The sequence below is a fragment of the Aythya fuligula genome, chromosome 1, assembly GCF_009819795.1.
Source record: "Aythya fuligula isolate bAytFul2 chromosome 1, bAytFul2.pri, whole genome shotgun sequence".
In the NCBI taxonomy this organism is placed as follows: domain Eukaryota; kingdom Metazoa; phylum Chordata; class Aves; order Anseriformes; family Anatidae; genus Aythya; species Aythya fuligula.
The window spans coordinates 12,773,495-12,790,736 of NC_045559.1; the positions used below are offsets into that span (position 1 = coordinate 12,773,495).

A 17,242-nucleotide genomic window follows, 5' to 3' on the forward strand; every position below is an offset into this window, starting at 1 on the left:
TATCTCATAAATTGGGATAGAGTGAAGTTTTGATAGGTCACATAAGTGTGTGTCAATGCATTTCAAGTTTCCGGGCACCGGCACTGTGAAATTAATTTTATAGCCACTAACCTCTTCACACAAGAAGTGCTTTTTTTTTTTTTCCATTCCTAATTTTAGATACAATTTTCAAAAGACGCAGTGATTCATAACTACAAGGACTGATGGCAAAATTGGAAACTAATATCATATTTTAATTGGATTTCAGTGGAAAACTTACCACTTTCCACTTATCAGTGGAAAACTTCTCAGCTTTTCAGAGTACTTAAATTGCTCCCAACTTTCATTAAGCTTGTTCCATTTTTGTTGTACACATTTCTGGTACACTTATTCTCTCACTGCTTTTCATGCTGTTAGATACTGACTCACTGTATTACATTCTTCCTTTTCTCATTTTCCTCTTAGATATCACATATAATTAAGAGGAGCACAAAGTCTAATTACTAGAACTTGAGATTCATCATCATATTTAAAAGCTGAGATTTTCCTTCTGTTTGTTATAAAATGACTTTTGGGCAACTGCTAATCTAGGAAGCGTAAAAAATAAGATACATACTCCCGCCTTGTGAAATGGAAAAATTAGCAGAAGCATAGAGGACAAGAAGTACCTACATTTGCTAGTCATCAGAAGCATAGCTGAGGTCTGACTAAAGTATAAACTAGAAGTTCATTGCCTCTGATGTGACAAGATAACTCACAGAAGAACTGGAAACTGATCACACAAATCATCCTACTAGGTTGCATAAGCAACCTAGGCAGATTCAGCATTCCCTGTTTCTTCAGAAGAGCGGCTGATCTGCACAGTACCAGAAAGACTGCACGCCTCCAAAGCATACACTGTCCAAGCCAAATGTTTCTTTGTCATCTCTCAGCCCTAAATTGGATAGTCCTGGAAACCTAAGTTATATATGGAGATGACAAACATACACGTGTGCTAAATGCTGAAGAAAGCCTTTGAGGAAATACTCAAATTTTCAACTTTATATACATATATACTCTTTATATACATGTAAAAGAAAAGTAGGAAAAAGACACATTCTTGCAATCTAATCTATTGGAAGGAACCTTAGCAGCACAAAGTGAACAAAGTAACATACAGTAATTTCTATATGGTTAAACTAAGGCATTCAGTCAAAGCTGATCCTGTAATCCAACTCTACCTTGAAGAAGGTAAAGAACAAGCAGCCAAAAAAAGATGACTCTTGATGTCACTTGTAGCCACCACCTGTAGAAGAATGGAAAGAAAACAACTCTCACAATTCCTTTGCGGGTCAGAGAGGTCCAAGGACTTTCAGGTTTTGCTTTAGCAAAAGCAGATCCTTTAAAAAAAAGGGAAAAAAAGAAATTTGTACGTATCTCAATGTTACAGCTAATAACTTTAGATGCTAAGTAGCACAGTAGTTAAGAGCTATTTAGTGGAGCAGTAGTTAAACAACTATTTGGATAAATATCATACTTCCATCCTTTCACTATCTCCTCAATCCACAGCTTGTATAAATTGTTGGTAGCCTCTTGATTGTTATTATCAGGAGCTTGTACCAATACTTAGACTTTGGAATGTGTGAATAACAGAATGTTGCCACTTCCTACTATATCAAAACAGTTTTAAAATAAATTATTAAAATGATTCTGTTTCATCAAAGTATCAGAAACCTGACAGGAGGCAACGGGAAGTCTCAGGAAAACTCCACACACCTGTGCAGGCACAGCAGAGTCCTTTTCTGCCACAGCAAATAGATCTATGTCATCAACATCTGTACACTGCCCTAGCCACATCATTCAGGAAAGTGGAATAAGGTTGAGAAGTACAGAACAGTATTTGTCAAACTGAAGGCTAGCTCTAGGAGAAAGAAAGTTACCCAAAGATCAATTCATCTTTGACTCTTCTACACCAATTATCATCTCACTCATTCAAATGTTCTCTCTCCTCCTCATATCCTTCCATTTCTTTGGAAGTTCCATTTCTTCCTGACAATTCCCACTTCTGACAGCCAGAAAACTGTGTAATATTTGTTCAGAGCTAACAGGTATGTGACAAACTATGCTGGAGGCTAGTGCTTAAAAAAGGCAACTACTGCATGCTGCTGTGCATTCCCACCTTGTTCACAAGTTGAATTGGCATTAGTAAGCTTTGTACTAGCAAATGTAAAATAGTGCCGATATAGGAGCTACTGTAATGCCAACTTAAGCATCTATGCAGAGCAGTCATTTATTTAAATGTTATTCAAGTATATTCCTGTATTGAGGTGGTCTACTGCTGCTCCTTAAATCTTACTAATATTTAGTTTTCAGTTCTGCTTCTTTAAAGTTCAAATTTTATTCCACTTTGCTTCTTTATCTTATAACCCCACATTAAAAAATAAAGTTATATTGTTAGGTTATGTGATAAAAGCTCATCTGCACACCCATACATATCGACTCAAAGAGAAAATGGCAGGAAGGGAAGCCCAAATAATGCCCTGCCAGGTTAGCCCTATAATCACAGAATCGTAGAATATCCTGAGTTAGAAGGAACAAGTATGGGAAAACTGAGGGTTAAAGGGATAAAAAAACAAAAAAACAAAAAGGCTGGTCATGTGTAAATAGCTTCTGGTCAGTACACTTGTTGCCTGGCCATGACATATGTCTGATCAACAAAATCCATCCTATGGTCTTATCAGCCCCCTTTCTAACTCTTTACTGGTTGAGGGGCTCCATTCTGTGTGCATACATGTGGTTGGGGGGGTCTGAGTGCTAGCAACTGCGTGGAGGTGTGAGAATGGCTACACGATTGCTAGTGAAGATCAAGCCAGACCAGCTGCTGAACAGGTAAAGTGGCCTGGGAGCAGTGGGCCAGCTCTGGGTGCGAGCACAGCAGTTTGCTTCAGTTAATTCTAGAGCTGAATTCAAAGAGCACTACCAGAATGGATTCAAGAGAACGTGTTGGCTGCTGGGCTCGTGGAAGAAGGAAAAAAAAAAAAAAATCTAAGTGACACTTTCCTCTGCCTTTGTGAGGCATAAGGAAAATTAAATAAAGATAAAAAGAAAGATTAAATAAAGACTTTCTGAAAAGTCATATTATCTGACCTTCAGTTGCAGTTTCGTTATTGAAAACAGGAAAGAAATATTCGATTATATACAATTGTGACAATTATATTACATTTTTGTAACACTTGTAACAATTATAATTAACAATTATAATGTATATTATATTATATACAATAGTAACTCTCCTGAAATTTCAACATAATCTTTCCTCTAGGCGTCAGAAGATGTGAAAGAAGTCTGGATGCGTTGGAAATTGTAGATTTCTGAACTAATAACTCCACAACTATGATCCATGGTAATCCACATACTTCCTTTATTCAAAAATTTTTACTTGACAATATTTAAATCAAGTTTTTAAGCCTTTGATTTACTTCTAGAGCTCATCTTTTAACTACATTTCCTATTTATCTTCTTTTAAAGGAGTTACGTAGGGCTGTTGGTTTTTTTGTTTGATTGATTTTGTATTGGGGACAGGTAAATACTTAGCAATTCATTCTTGTTACAAGACACGGGACAGCAGTTATTTATTTTGAGAAATTCGTCTTTTTCTAGCTCAAGACCTACCTCTTACAAGATCAACATCTATGAGGTCTGGTTTCACATGTCCTGTTTTCTTTGGTTTGTTTCTCAAACCCTGCAATATGCAAATATGAAATTTCAGGATACATTCATGCAGAAGACATATTACAAAAGAACAATATTGATGTGGTCAGTAATTGTGTTTAACCTGTACTGTTCTTCAATTTAGACAAATATGTCAAACTTCATAGATTTAAAGTACTTTAAAACATTCTGAGGAACAAGGCACAATAAATGCCTTTTTCACACTTTAACACCCACACAAGACCTAAACAATTACTGAACCACTAGGTAAATTTAAAATGGGGTTAAGCATTGAGCACACACCTCCCATGTCTTGGGGTTATGCAGACAACATACACACACACTTGCAAGAATTAGTAATACACTCTAATATTAGGTTTTCACAGAATCACAGAATCACAGAATCACAGAATTTTCTAGGTTGGAAGAGACCTCAAGGTCATCGAGTCCAACCTCCAACCTAACTCTAACAGCCCTCCACTAAACCATATCCCTAAGCTCTACATCTAAACGTCTTTTGAAGACTTCCAAGGATGGTGACTCCACCACTTCCCTGGGCAGCCTGTTCCAATGCCTCACAACCCTTTCAGTGAAGAAGTTCTTCCTAACATCTAGCCTAAAACTCCCCTGGCTCAACTTAAACCCATTCCCCCTCGTCCTGTCACCAGGCACGTGGGAGAACAGATCAACCCCCACCTCGCTACAGCATCCCTTGAGGTACCTATAGAGAGCGATAAGGTCGCCCCTGAGCCTCCTCTTCTCCAGGCTGAACAAGCCCAGCTCCCTCAGCCGCTCCTCGTAGGACTTGTTCTCCAGGCCCCTCACCAGCTTCGTCGCCCTTCTCTGCACCCGCTCAAGCACCTCGATGTCCTTCTTGTAGCGAGGGGCCCAAAACTGAACACAGTACTCGAGGTGCGGCCTCACCAGAGCTGAGTACAGGGGGACGATCACCTCCCTAGCCCTGCTGGCCACACTGTTCCTAATACAAGCCAGGATGCCGTTGGCCTTCTTGGCCACCTGAGCACACTGCTGGCTCATATTCAGCCGACTGTCCACCATCACTCCCAGGTCCTTCTCTGCCTGGCAGCTTTCCAACCATTCCTCTCCCAGCCTGTAGCTCTGCTTGGGGTTATTGCGCCCCAGGTGCAGGACCCGGCACTTGGCCTTGTTAAACTTCATGCAGTTGACCTCAGCCCATCGGTGCAGCCTATCCAGATCCTCCTGCAGAGCTTTCCTACCCTCAAGCAGATCGACACACGCACCTAACTTGGTGTCATCTGCGAACTTACTGAGGGTGCACTCGATGCCCTCGTCCAGATCATCGATGAAGATATTAAAGAGGACCGGCCCCAGCACCGAGCCCTGGGGGACGCCACTAGTGACTGGCCTCCAACTGGACTTGGCTCCATTCACCACGACTCTTTGGGCCCGGCTATCCAGCCAGTTTCTAACCCAACGAAGCGTGCGCCAGTCCAAGCCAAGAGCAGCCAGTTTCTTGAGGAGAATGCTGTGGGAGACGGTGTCAAAAGCCTTGCTGAAGTCAAGGTAGACCACATCCACAGCCTTTCCCTCATCCACCCAGCGCGTCACTCTGTCATAGAAGGAGATCAGGTTCGTCAGGCATGACCTGCCTTTCATAAAGCCATGCTGACTGGGCCTGATCGCCTGCTTCCCCTTCAAGTGCTGCATGATGACTCTCAGGAGGATCTGCTCCATGAGCTTTCCTGGCACTGAGGTCAAACTGACAGGCCTGTAGTTTCCCGGGTCAGCCCTCCGGCCCTTCTTGTAGATGGGCGTCACGTTTGCTAGCCGCCAGTCGATTGGGACCTCCCCCGATAGCCAGGACTGTTGATAAATGATGGACAGTGGCTTGGCCAGCTCCTCTGCCAGTTCCCTCAGTACCCTTGGGTGGATCCCATCTGGCCCCATCGACTTGTGCACATCTAAGTGCCGTAGCAGGTCACCAACCAGTTCTTCATGGATAATGAGGGCCACATCCTGCTCCCCATCCCCTTCCACCAGCTCAGGGTACTGGGTATCCAGAGAACATCCGGTATTGCCGCTAAAGACTGAGGCAAAGAAGGCATTGAGCACCTCCGCCTTTTCCTCATCTCTTGTAACTAAGTTTCCCCCCGCATCCAGTAAAGGATGGAGATTCTCCTTAGTCCTCCTTTTTGTGTTGATGTATTTATAGAAACGTTTTTTGTTATCTTTAACGGCAGTAGCCAGATTGAGCTCCAGATGAGCTTTGGCCTTCCTAATTTTGTCCCTGCACAGCCTCGCTACTTCTTTAAAGTCCTCCTTAGTGGCCTGCCCACTTTTCCAAAGCTTATAAACCCTCTTTTTCCTCCTAAGATCAAGCCACAATTCTCTGTTGAGCCAGGCCGGTCTTCTTCCCCGCCAGCTCGTCTTTGGGCACGTGGGAACAGACCGTTCCTGCGCCATTAAGACTTCCCTCTTGAAGAGCGCCCAGCCTTCCTGGACCCCTCTGCCCTTCAGAACCGCCTCCCAAGGGACTCCACCAACTAGTGTCCTGAGCAGCTCAAAGTCAGCCCTCCGAAAGTCCAATACAGCGGTTTTACTGGTCCCCTTCCTGGCCTCGCCAAGAATAGTGAACTCCACCATTGCGTGGTCACTCTGCCCTAGACAGCTCCCGACGATCACGTCCTCCACCAGTCCTTCTCTGTTTGTGAAGAGAAGGTCTAGCGGGGCACCTCCCCTGGTAGGCTCACTAACCAGCTGCGTCAGGAAGCTATCTTCCACGCTCTCAAGAAACCTCCTAGACTGCTTTCTCAGGGCTGTGTTGTGCTTCCAGGATATGTCAGGGAAGTTGAAGTCCCCCACGAGTACAAGAGCTGATGATTTTGCAACCTCTGTCAGCTGCCTTTTCAGAGCTTTTGACACAAATTACTTTCCTGCATCTCTTTTTTCCTTAAATATCTAATTAAATTTTACAAATTGCTTATATTACAACATCCTCATTCCAAAACTAGACAGTAAATCGTGTAGTAATACAAGAGCCACTAATCAACAGCAAGCTCCACTGTCAGAAGTCCACATTGTAGAGAAGTATTGATTTTTTTCTTAATTGTGAATATAGGTCAGCCTATTGGAAATATGAGAAAAACCACACAAAACAGGAAAGCAGCAGGAAAAAAAAATGCAAGTTTCTGCTTATTTTTTCATTTAGAAGCAGTATTTTCCCTCATGGAAAAGCCAAACACCAAACTGTCTTTCAAAACTTTCAAGTTCGTTTTTAATGCTAAAATGTGATGCTGTATTATCACGCCTTGTGAGTTTATTTTGCTGCCTTTAGATCAGGCTCTTGGTCACTTTACCCAGTAATGATTCCATGTACAATTCCTACAGAGTAAAATATAATATTTCAAAGAAAATATTTAGGATACAAATAGAATTATAATGGAAGTGATTTAACTGTGTTCATTCAAAGAGCCATTAAGTTTGCAGTGGAACTATGGATTTCCAACACAGTCGTATATCACCCACATGTAAAAGCATTTATTACTTAAATATAAGCACTCAATTCAGAAGAAATCATAAAAATTAAATGAATATAAATGAGAAAAAGATCAATGAAATCTAGTTGTGTTAATCTTCATGGCAACTATATCAAGCAATCTCTTCAAATAGTGCACCTCAAAATACTTCTTGCACCTAAATTCAACTGGATTTATCTTTCACACTGAAATTAAAAAAAAAAAATGTTCACAATGAACCAGATATATAGTCATCACCTGGTATGTCCATTCGAAAAAAGAGTTTGCTTGTAACGAAACAAAATTAATATACAGAATTGAAACAGGGTTGGAACAAAATGTGTTCTTAGGATGGTAAGTACAGAAAATCAGTTGTAGTGTAGACTTAAGCACTGCACAAAGCTTAATGTACAAGATTTTTATAGATCAGCAATCTTAAAACTGCACTAATTTTATGCAGGAGGAGAAAACAAGCCTATGGTTAGAAATAGGAATTATTATAATTCCAGAACTAACTATAGATTCTTGTGAAATCTTGCATAATCAAGCCACTTGATTTCAGGAAGGGATCCTCCAGCTCAAAAACTTAGGAGAAATAATGCCGTGGAAGTGTACGCAGTCCTGTGAACAATTTCATAGCTACGCTAGAGCTAAAATCATTTTCATTTTAAAGAAAAACTCTACAAAAAATTAAGTCAAGTGTAACTCGATGCACTTTCTTTAGGGAAAGCAATGGTGACACATTCTTTAAAAATTCCATTGGTCAAATATCAAATGTTTTCAGTGTCCAAGAATGAAACTGGTTTTACATTTTGCCACATGCAGTGAAAGAAGTCCATTTATTAAGATGCAATTTCTCCACTCTATTGATATGCTACAAAATTTCTGTAATGTATGTGGAAAACAGCAGTGTTTCAAACTAAGGTTAATTAAAGTATATATACACACACATTTCATACTACTCAGGCCCATTCAATTCACTTACACAATTTTTATGCAGCACTGAACACATTTCTGCTACCTGATATAATAAAAAATGCTTTAAAATAGTTATTGTAAAAATTCTTTTGCACAAAGATTAAATTTAATCTTAATATGGTAGTTCTAACTAAACTATAAATTTATACTATTAGAAACAAATTTTCTGCTCAAGAATAATATACTAAGATTTTTAATGAAGTCGATTTAGAAACACTACTGTGGTAGTTCTGAGATTGCAGTCTGTTTCACTGTTACCTTTATGATACTAAATTCATCGACATTAACTCATATTGACAGCATCGTTTCTCCCACTGTGTTTAATTTGTTAATTACTGGACAATGACCCAGTGCTTTCTAATAGGCACAAGACATTATTCGCAATCAATTACACGAATTTATTACACAGTAGTTACAGGAATTATCGTTATGGCAATTGGTTTTCATGGTCATTGCGAGGACACTGAAAAAAAGCAATATGCTAACGCCTGAGCTTGAAATTAGTTGCACCAACATCAAGAACATTTGTGCAACACATCTCTACGCACGCTTCAGACACCGGGTACCACAAGATGCAATTTTCGTGCAATAGTCTTCTAATTACATAAGCACACACCAGAGCTCATCAAAGCTCCACCTCATGCTGCACTCTGCAGGACGGTCCCAGTAAGGAATGCTCAGCAGCTCCCCATATCCCAAGTGGCCTGGCACAAGCCCAGCCAGCTGGGGCTTCTCCAAGGTGCCAAATCCATCAGGGGCTGCACACCCTGCACAGGCAGCACTGGGGGCCTCCTGGGTGCCTTTGGCCAGGCTCAGCACAGCCACTCCGCACCCTCCCTGGCTTCCCGTGTCACCCCATGGGGCACGCTGCAGAGCCAGGGAGGTGCAGATGTACGGCATCACCAAGACTCAAACGCCAGGGTTAGAAGCACTTCTTCCAGAAATATCATCACCTCCCGTTTAATAGTTAATTTGTAGAATTTGTACAGAAATCAGGAAACTTCAGGTCGGTGGCAGCTTCCATATGATAAAAACAAATCCCCATTTATCTATTTAAGCAATGGGAGGAAAAAAAAAAGCACAGGAAAACTGGAGTGGTGCCTATTTTACTAATGTTAAGAATCAACAATGCCTTTAAACTCATGCAATAATTTCATACTTCTTGTGCGCAGTAATCAAAGAAAAAAGGTTAATTGCAAGAATACGTTAATGAAACTAACTTTAACATCACAGAATATGGCATAATACACAATCCATAAAACTATTACACGTATGACTGATTTTTTTCCCCAGAACAATTTAGCAATGCAGCGGGCATCGATGGCACTGTTAGTTAAACCAAAATGCAAAAGAAAAAAAAAAAGCTATTCATGGAAACAAAGCCTGAAGTACTTACCAGTCTAATAAACTGTACAAAACAATGACAGCATCATAAAGGAGGAAAAGTAAACTGGAGGGATAAGGTAACTAACTGAAAGTAAGGAGAGCTCAGATAACTGACATTAGAATTCATCATAAAGAAGAGTGAAAGAGAGGTACTAAGAAAATAAGCCATGATTTAACATAATTGAACCTCTGTACTGAGGTACAGAAGGTTATAGAACTTTAAGTGCTTCAGATTTATTAGTTATATTAAATAAATAGGGCATACTCTGCCAGTTTGATTTGATTACACTCCAGAAGTCTGTTTTGACTTCAGTAGCATTAAAGAATACCACATACATTGTAAATTACATCAGCATACACAATTACAGCATTGCTGATAACAAGCAAAAAAAAGTTGAAATACTGTAAGAGTATTACCTTTATTTCTCTTTGCTCTACTGACTTTTCCCATATTTGTTGATCATATGCTCCAATCTAGAAAGAACACAAAAAAAATCTAGATTAGGTTTTAAAAGACATTGATCAAACAAAATCAATCTGCCTTCAGTAAGATAAGCATGAAGACAACAGGTTATTTCATCGGGGAGACTTACTTAGGGAGAAATCTCGATCTTCTCCACCCCATCCTCAGAGGAGGGGATCTAGGTGGCGTATAACTCCTTTGGGACAGAGGCCTCGTGCGAGGTGGCAGGAGGAGGCCACGCTGCCACACAACTGACCCACAGCACTGGCAGTGCAACAGCTCTGTCAGATAACTTGAAGCAAAACACAGCATGTGTATTGTGGAAGCCAAACCTACAATTCATTTTTTATTATTATTTTTTTAAGCTTCCTCCCTCTGTGTTTTCTGTTCCACTCCACCCACTTTTACAGCCACATTATCTTCAGCTTCATCTCTTCAGACCACAAAGCAACAAAAATAGGGGCAGGCTGGTAGGCAACCAGATTACAGGCCAGGGAATACTCAAAGCGTGCAAAGAATATCAGGAAACAGCATTTTCCCCACTGAATCACTGATGAAATAAATAATGCTCTAAGTAGACCTATTCCAAAACTCAACCAACCTTTCCCTTGTATCCTGAGCTATTTTTTTTCCGAGGCCAGGCATTACTTAAAAGTTGTCTAAGGTTTAAAGACTCAATAGGCTGCCAGTCTATTTACTTGTGAAACTTTTCTGTAAAACTTAGTTTTGTCTAAATGTGGACAAGATTTTAGTCAAAAATTTGTAGTACAAAGGAATTGGTTTTCTCCTAGACTCTAACCTCCTCACATCAGTGTAGAAAACTGTGTATTTGTAAGACTGAAGGTAGGATACAGTGACAACCACAAGTCAGTGTGTGAGACAATATATTCAAGTTTTGTAAGAACTTACCAAAGACAATCTGCTTGTTTTGACGTCTAGTGCTCCTAGGTAATTCTCAGCCATGATCTGTTTTACTATGTAGGTTTTAGTTTTAAAGCTTTCCATCCCAGCAGTTCTCCATACGTATACATACACACGCATATGAACTGCTAGACACCTGAAGCTTGGTTCCCATCAGTTCCCATCACCAAACTCTGATCAGGTAAGTGCAACATCACTTTTGGGTTGTGTGAGCAAGGCAGATGCACGTTCAGAGGGAAACTCATTCAAAGTTTCTTTATTGACTATAAAGAGAGTTGATACAACCAGTATGGTCCCTGGTCCAAGCACCTGACGAGAACCACCCACAGTATTTGGGTGAACCTGCCTAAATCCAACCCCATTTCGAGAAGACAACTTCGCTTTTCAATTCCCAAACTGCAACAGGCACAAAAGAGCTGAGCACAAGTGCATACACATTATGCCAAAATGCTGTTCTGATTTGTCTTCTCCTATTTTAGTCTTTAGCAATGAAGACTAAAATCTTGTATCCAGCAATAAACACAAAAAGATATCCAGGCAAGTCAGAGCACGCCAAGACAATCATTAGGACAGTCTGGAGGCATGTTCTCTGCCTCCAAATCTGACCCATTGAAAAAAATAATTCATAGATTCTTTTCAATGTCTTTTTAAATCTGATTTATAGATTTATAAATTCTAATTTATATAAAGTCCAAGGCATGTCTAAAACTGGAAGTGAGAATAGTAAACCAAATTGCCCATTTTCATATTTGCTTAGTATTTCTCATTCACAAGATCTAAGCAGGTAAACAATTTTCAGTTCACTGCCTTAAAATGTTAAAAAAAAAAAATAATCTACTGATGTTTTGGTAATCTTAAGAAATACTTAGCACCTGGCATTTAGAAAAAAACAGACTGTGGAAAATAAGGGGAAGTCAGGCACTGTACTGGACAGATTAAGCACTTGCTATAATTAAACTAATTAAAATAAAGGAAGTTTAAGAGCTGACTCCATCTGGAAATCTGCCAGCAATTAAAAAGTCAATATCTTGAATAACCACTCCACCCAGGCGTTTATATCAAATTGCTCTGGCTTCTTCTCAAAATACATTTTAAATGAAATTTCTGATCTTCCTGTTTTTCATGAGCTTTACTGAGAAGAGCAACTCCTGAGCGAGTTTTCTGTACTGGATAATATTGGGTCTTTCCCCCTCGCTTCCAAAAAAGCTTTCTTTCTACAAAGACAGAAAAGTCTGTCTCCCACTCGATTATGCAAGAAACAAATGGGGGTGCCTTTGTGCCAATAAAATTGAAAAGCAAACTCTGTATTTCTCATTCCATTCATAGCTGGTACTGGTTTTTAGAGTTGAAAGGGTCTTTAAAAGAGCGTTCTTCTTGCAAACAAATAATAGGTCATTTGTTAAAGGAATTCCGGGAGATAGATTTCAGAAGACATCTGAGGCAAGCAAGTCGACCAATTTGAAATTTGGCTTACTTATATTTTCCTGCAAACATTTCTTCTCCCTCAAGACTAGGCAGCAGCTTCTGTCTCCAAAAAAAAAAAAAAAAAAAAAAAGACAAGAAGTAGGGATTTTTCCATTTTTCCATTCATGTTTTTCTGTTAACATTACTCCATAAAGTAATTATTTCAGCAGGAGTCAAAATCAGAGAAAAAAAAAATCACAAAGATGCTCTTTTTCAGCTTTTAGTGGATCTGGCCAGTCTCTTCTGATCTACTTTAATTATTAAAATCTGAACATGGGGCTGTTAGATAAAGCATAGTGCTGCAACCTGAAAAGAGTTAAAGGGATAATTACAGAGAGCAAGTGTCATTATAATCCCTCATAAATTATTTTATCTACATAATTTCACCTTTTTGTGCTGTAACGAAGTTTTAGAGCCACTTTAGGGAGTGCACACATGTGCTCAGCACATCACATTTGTACCTGACATTCATTTTCCTTTCTCTCCACCTGCATAAGTACCCATCGATACTTCTGTTGCAAACGTATCAGAAGGAATACATGCAAACAAAGCTGCTCTTACAAAGTATCATACTGGCACCCTTCATTTCCCACATTAAACAAAAATTAGTAGAACCAGTGTTACTGACAGAAAAGGCAAGTGAAAAACAAACATTCATTTTCTGCTAGCTTACATCAGGAAAACGTGTCTAATTTTGGTAGGACACATCTTGCACGATTCACTGGAAAGAGCTTTTCAGTGACAAGCCAAGTTATAACATATAATAATTACCAGACATGAGAAAAAAAAAAATGAATGACTACAAATTAAATGGAACGAATGAATTCAAATATGTAAACTAATCCTAGCAAACCTTCCCAGTTTAAAATTATCAAGAACACCAGTCAATTCCATCTTCAAAGAGTTTTGATTTACAAGTATTTCCATCTAAATTATGTTTCCTGTTAAATCTAAATATAAAGTTGTCAGATGCTTACACGCAGGCTCTGGCTCTTTGTTATTCAAGCAGTTGTTTGAAACCGTGCGTATCTGCAGGACACCTAAAAGACAAACATCTAGCAACGCCAAAGAAGTTAACTTCTAAAGGCAAATGAAATGAAGGAAGAAGCTTCTAGAGATAAGACTGTTCACACTTCCAGCATGAAAAATTTAAATATACAGAAAACTTGATCAAAGCAAGCTTTCTGTCTATATGCAGCTCTCCCCAGGGTTTTGTAGGTGTTGAAGTTTCCTGTGCCCGTACCCGTTAAGCTGATGGGAAGGCCCAAATTCACTCAAATACCTGTGTATGCCTGAAGCTACCAACCCTGCCCAGACTTCCTTGTCCATTATACCCACAGGTTCTGCAGTATCACTCAAAGAAGTATAAGAGTCTACAAACTGTCCAATTTAACTTCCAATCCAATTTAACTGTACAACAACTAATGCTTTTATAATCTGTTCAAGATTTTGTGCAAGACTATTTGTACAATAGTCTGTCACTGGTATTTTCAGTCCATTGGTCCGGTCTACAACTGGGCTTCTCTTTTTCTTAAGCAAAATATAAAACATTATCCTAATTTTAATCAGCTTTATCACAGAAACTTATTCTAATTTACAAAATATCTAAATAATCAAAAGGGATCACAAAGTGAAGTTTGTATTCTATAGCTTTTTGTTTGGTTGTTAAGGATTTGGCAGAAAGCAAATTAACCTTAAAAAAAAAAAAAAAAAGTCTTCCTGGATTTCTTTTTTAATAACCTGTTAATTCAAGTTATCTTTCATCACCAAGGATCAGCAGCAGTACCCTCCCTGTTGCAGGAACCTGTTGATAATATGCTATGAGTAGAATAAACTATGGTACAGCCTACCTGTAGCAGAAGTGGATCAACTAGCAGATGTTCTTTTATACAAATTTCGTTTTAATCATGCATCACAGGCTTCCTCAGTGCCAAGATCCTATCCAGATCAGTTACCTCTAAAATGTTCAGTCACCAAGACACCTTGCCTCACTGAAGGCCCAGCTGAGAAGATGAAAGGAATTCTGCTCCTTTGTGTACTCGCAGAGTTAACAGCAATTCTCCACGCAGCTGCTGCAAGTTGCAGCACATAAGGGATTACATGCAAAGACTGAAAATCCTGCCAGTGTTCTTTCACAATGGAAAAGCATTGCTTCAGGTGTAGCCAGAGAGACATTAAGAAAAAAAAAATAAAGTGTGGGTGGCCTGTTAGAAGTTCCACCTAGAAGGGACTGACGCATTTTTAATGCTTTTAGATTCTTTTAGAAATACTTTAGCTCATTTTTTTAAATTATTTAAATGGGAAAATGATCCATAACCCACTATTCCAGTTTCCCAAAAAAAATGTTTCTTATGGTGAAAACTTATTGAAAACATCAAAATCCATTGGACTCGCTAAACCACATTTATACGTATGTGTTCATATATTTCAAACCTTTCTCAGCAACAGGAGAGATGACAAAATGAGCTAAACTTTGAAGTACTATAGGTAATTACTGCTTCTAAATTGCACTATCTCATGTGAGCACAGCTAGGTTGTGTAATTTGAAAAGCAACAATAAACTTGTGGGGTAGCATCCTTAATTAACAGAGTCATACATTTTAAAACAGATTTGCTCTAAAAAAAAATGTTTTTTCCCACCTCATAATTGTCAAGAAATTATATACATACACTGGTACGTGACTTGACAGGGGATATTAAACTATGCAAGTAAACAAGTTCCTTCCCCCTTTTTGAGGAAAATAAACTAAACTCACCTGACAAAGCTAGCTCTTTCCTGAAAGTATAAATAATTTTGAGAACCTTTAAGTGCAGTCCCCTCCTAACATTTGCTGGGGATGTGTCCACCTTGAAATTATCTAAAACAATTGCACTTCCTCCTTCCCAATCAAATACCTCAGAAAGCATTTGATCATGTTTCCTTACCTATCTAAAATTTGACATCTTTATGGTTTGTTTTCATAACAAATAACAGCAATTAGCTTAAAAATAAGAAGGTAAGCTACCAAAAACAGCTAATTCTGATTTCAAATAAAGCCCACTACTCAGAAGGTCTGCACTGCGTATTATTTCTTCCCGGTGTCTGTCTCATAAGAAGCTGATCGATAGGCCACGCTTGCATTGAGACTGAATTTGAGCTTTGCGAAGGACACTGATATTCACTTTAAGCTAATGTAGTGATGGTATCAACATGTAGCCCAATACTCACAAAGCCTTCTGATTCTAATGGAATTGATCAATATTTCAGGAGACATTTATAATTTATGACAAAGCAGGCTAGCAAAGATTATAATCCGAAGAATACACAGCATTCCCTGCTGGATCTTAAAACTTTAATATTTACCCAGAATGAAACCTGCATGCTAAAGCTTTGTCCTTTAAAACCTCTACACTTTTTGATAAACAACATTATAATACTATTACAAATCCAAAAGATAAGAGATAGAGAAATTGGAGAATAAAAGAACAAAGTTGCTTTGGTCTGTCTACCAAGGAAATTAAGTCTTTAACACCTTAGTAAAATATTTAGGATTAACTTATTGGCTAATGCACTTTTATTACTTTTTACAGTCACCATTCTTCAAAAATTGTATTAACTTCTGTATCAGAATGTTTTTAATATTAACTGATGTATACATTTCTATGCACATAATATTCATATTAAAAAACTAAAATGCCTCATATTTAGTTCATGTTGAAGTATATACTTATGAATATCATATTTTTTATTATTTTCTCAAAGCACAGAACAAATTTATTAAAAGTTATTTTAAACCCCATTTTTTTATTATATGAACTGATCCACATTGCAGCAAAGGCAATAATCCTGTAGTTCAGCAGTGTAATTATTTCTCTTGGAGAGAACATTGATCAGGTATGTACCAATGCTTTTTCTGCATCTGTCAATATAAATTAATTCTTGTTAACATCAGCCAGCCTTACTTATTGTCCTCAGTAGAGGTTTACTGATTTTGGCTTATCTACTAAGAGCATGAAACCTTCTTTTTTCATCTCACAATTAAATAAAATTATATGTGTAAGAATATTTGGAAACAGCTGGCAGCTGGAACTGCAGTGAAGGGCTGACCAACAGCTAGCCTAAGCCATTTCCTCGTGACATACGCTGGATGCCAGAGGTAGCTTTAGATCCCATTTCTGTGGCTTAAATGCCTACTGAGCACAAACAAAACAGCAGCACAAACGGAACGGGATTCCATCTGCTGCTAAAGCACAGTGTAACCCCTCATCGTCACGTTACTCATCTTCAGCTGTCTGACTGAAGGCATTGCAGAACCACAGAGGCTGGAACCTCTGGAGGACATCGCGCAGAACAGCTCCAGTTACATCAGGTTGCTCAGGAGCTCACCCAAGGAAGATGTGAAGACCTCCCAAGTTCCAGCCTCTCTGGGATTCCATCTTGGCAACCCTCGTGGTAAACATTTTTCTTTCTTTACACCTAATGAGAATTTCCCCCAATTCAACTTGTGTTTATTACCCCTCATACAGTCCCAGCACACCTCTGAGAAGAGCCTGGCTCCGTCCTCTCCACATCCACCCAAGGTGGCAGTTGCAATAGCACTGTGCTCTCCCCTTTGCCCTCTCTTCTGAAGACAAGAAGCCCCATGACAATCTTGGTGGCCCTCCACCAAGCTTCCCAAAGTGTATAGATGCCTTTCTTGCACTGGGCAGCCCAAAACTGGACATAGCATCCTAAGTGCTGTGTCTCACTTGAGCTGGACAGAGGTCGATATTTTTTCTTACAATTATGTACTTGCACAAAACAAAACAGCCTTGAGAAATAACTGGGAAAAGAAAACCACTCTGACAGCCTCGTTGCTCAGTTTCATTCCCTGAAGACCACTGA

General features: G+C 39.2%; 1 protein-coding gene across 5 annotated transcripts in view; it reads right to left on the reverse strand.

Annotated features, from left to right (window-relative positions):
• The window catches only part of PHTF2 (putative homeodomain transcription factor 2), a 69,476-nt gene that overhangs the window by 32,980 nt on the left and 19,254 nt on the right, over positions 1–17,242 (reverse strand). For all 5 annotated transcript variants that reach the window (XM_032180894.1, XM_032180924.1, XM_032180915.1 and 2 more), the window contains exons 3-5: positions 9,948–10,004; positions 3,631–3,700; positions 1,200–1,358 (exon numbers count right to left, since the gene is read on the reverse strand). In XM_032180894.1, the coding sequence (XP_032036785.1) occupies positions 1,200–1,358; positions 3,631–3,700; positions 9,948–10,004 (286 nt within the window). The remainder of the gene's footprint in view (positions 1–1,199; positions 1,359–3,630; positions 3,701–9,947; positions 10,005–17,242) is intronic.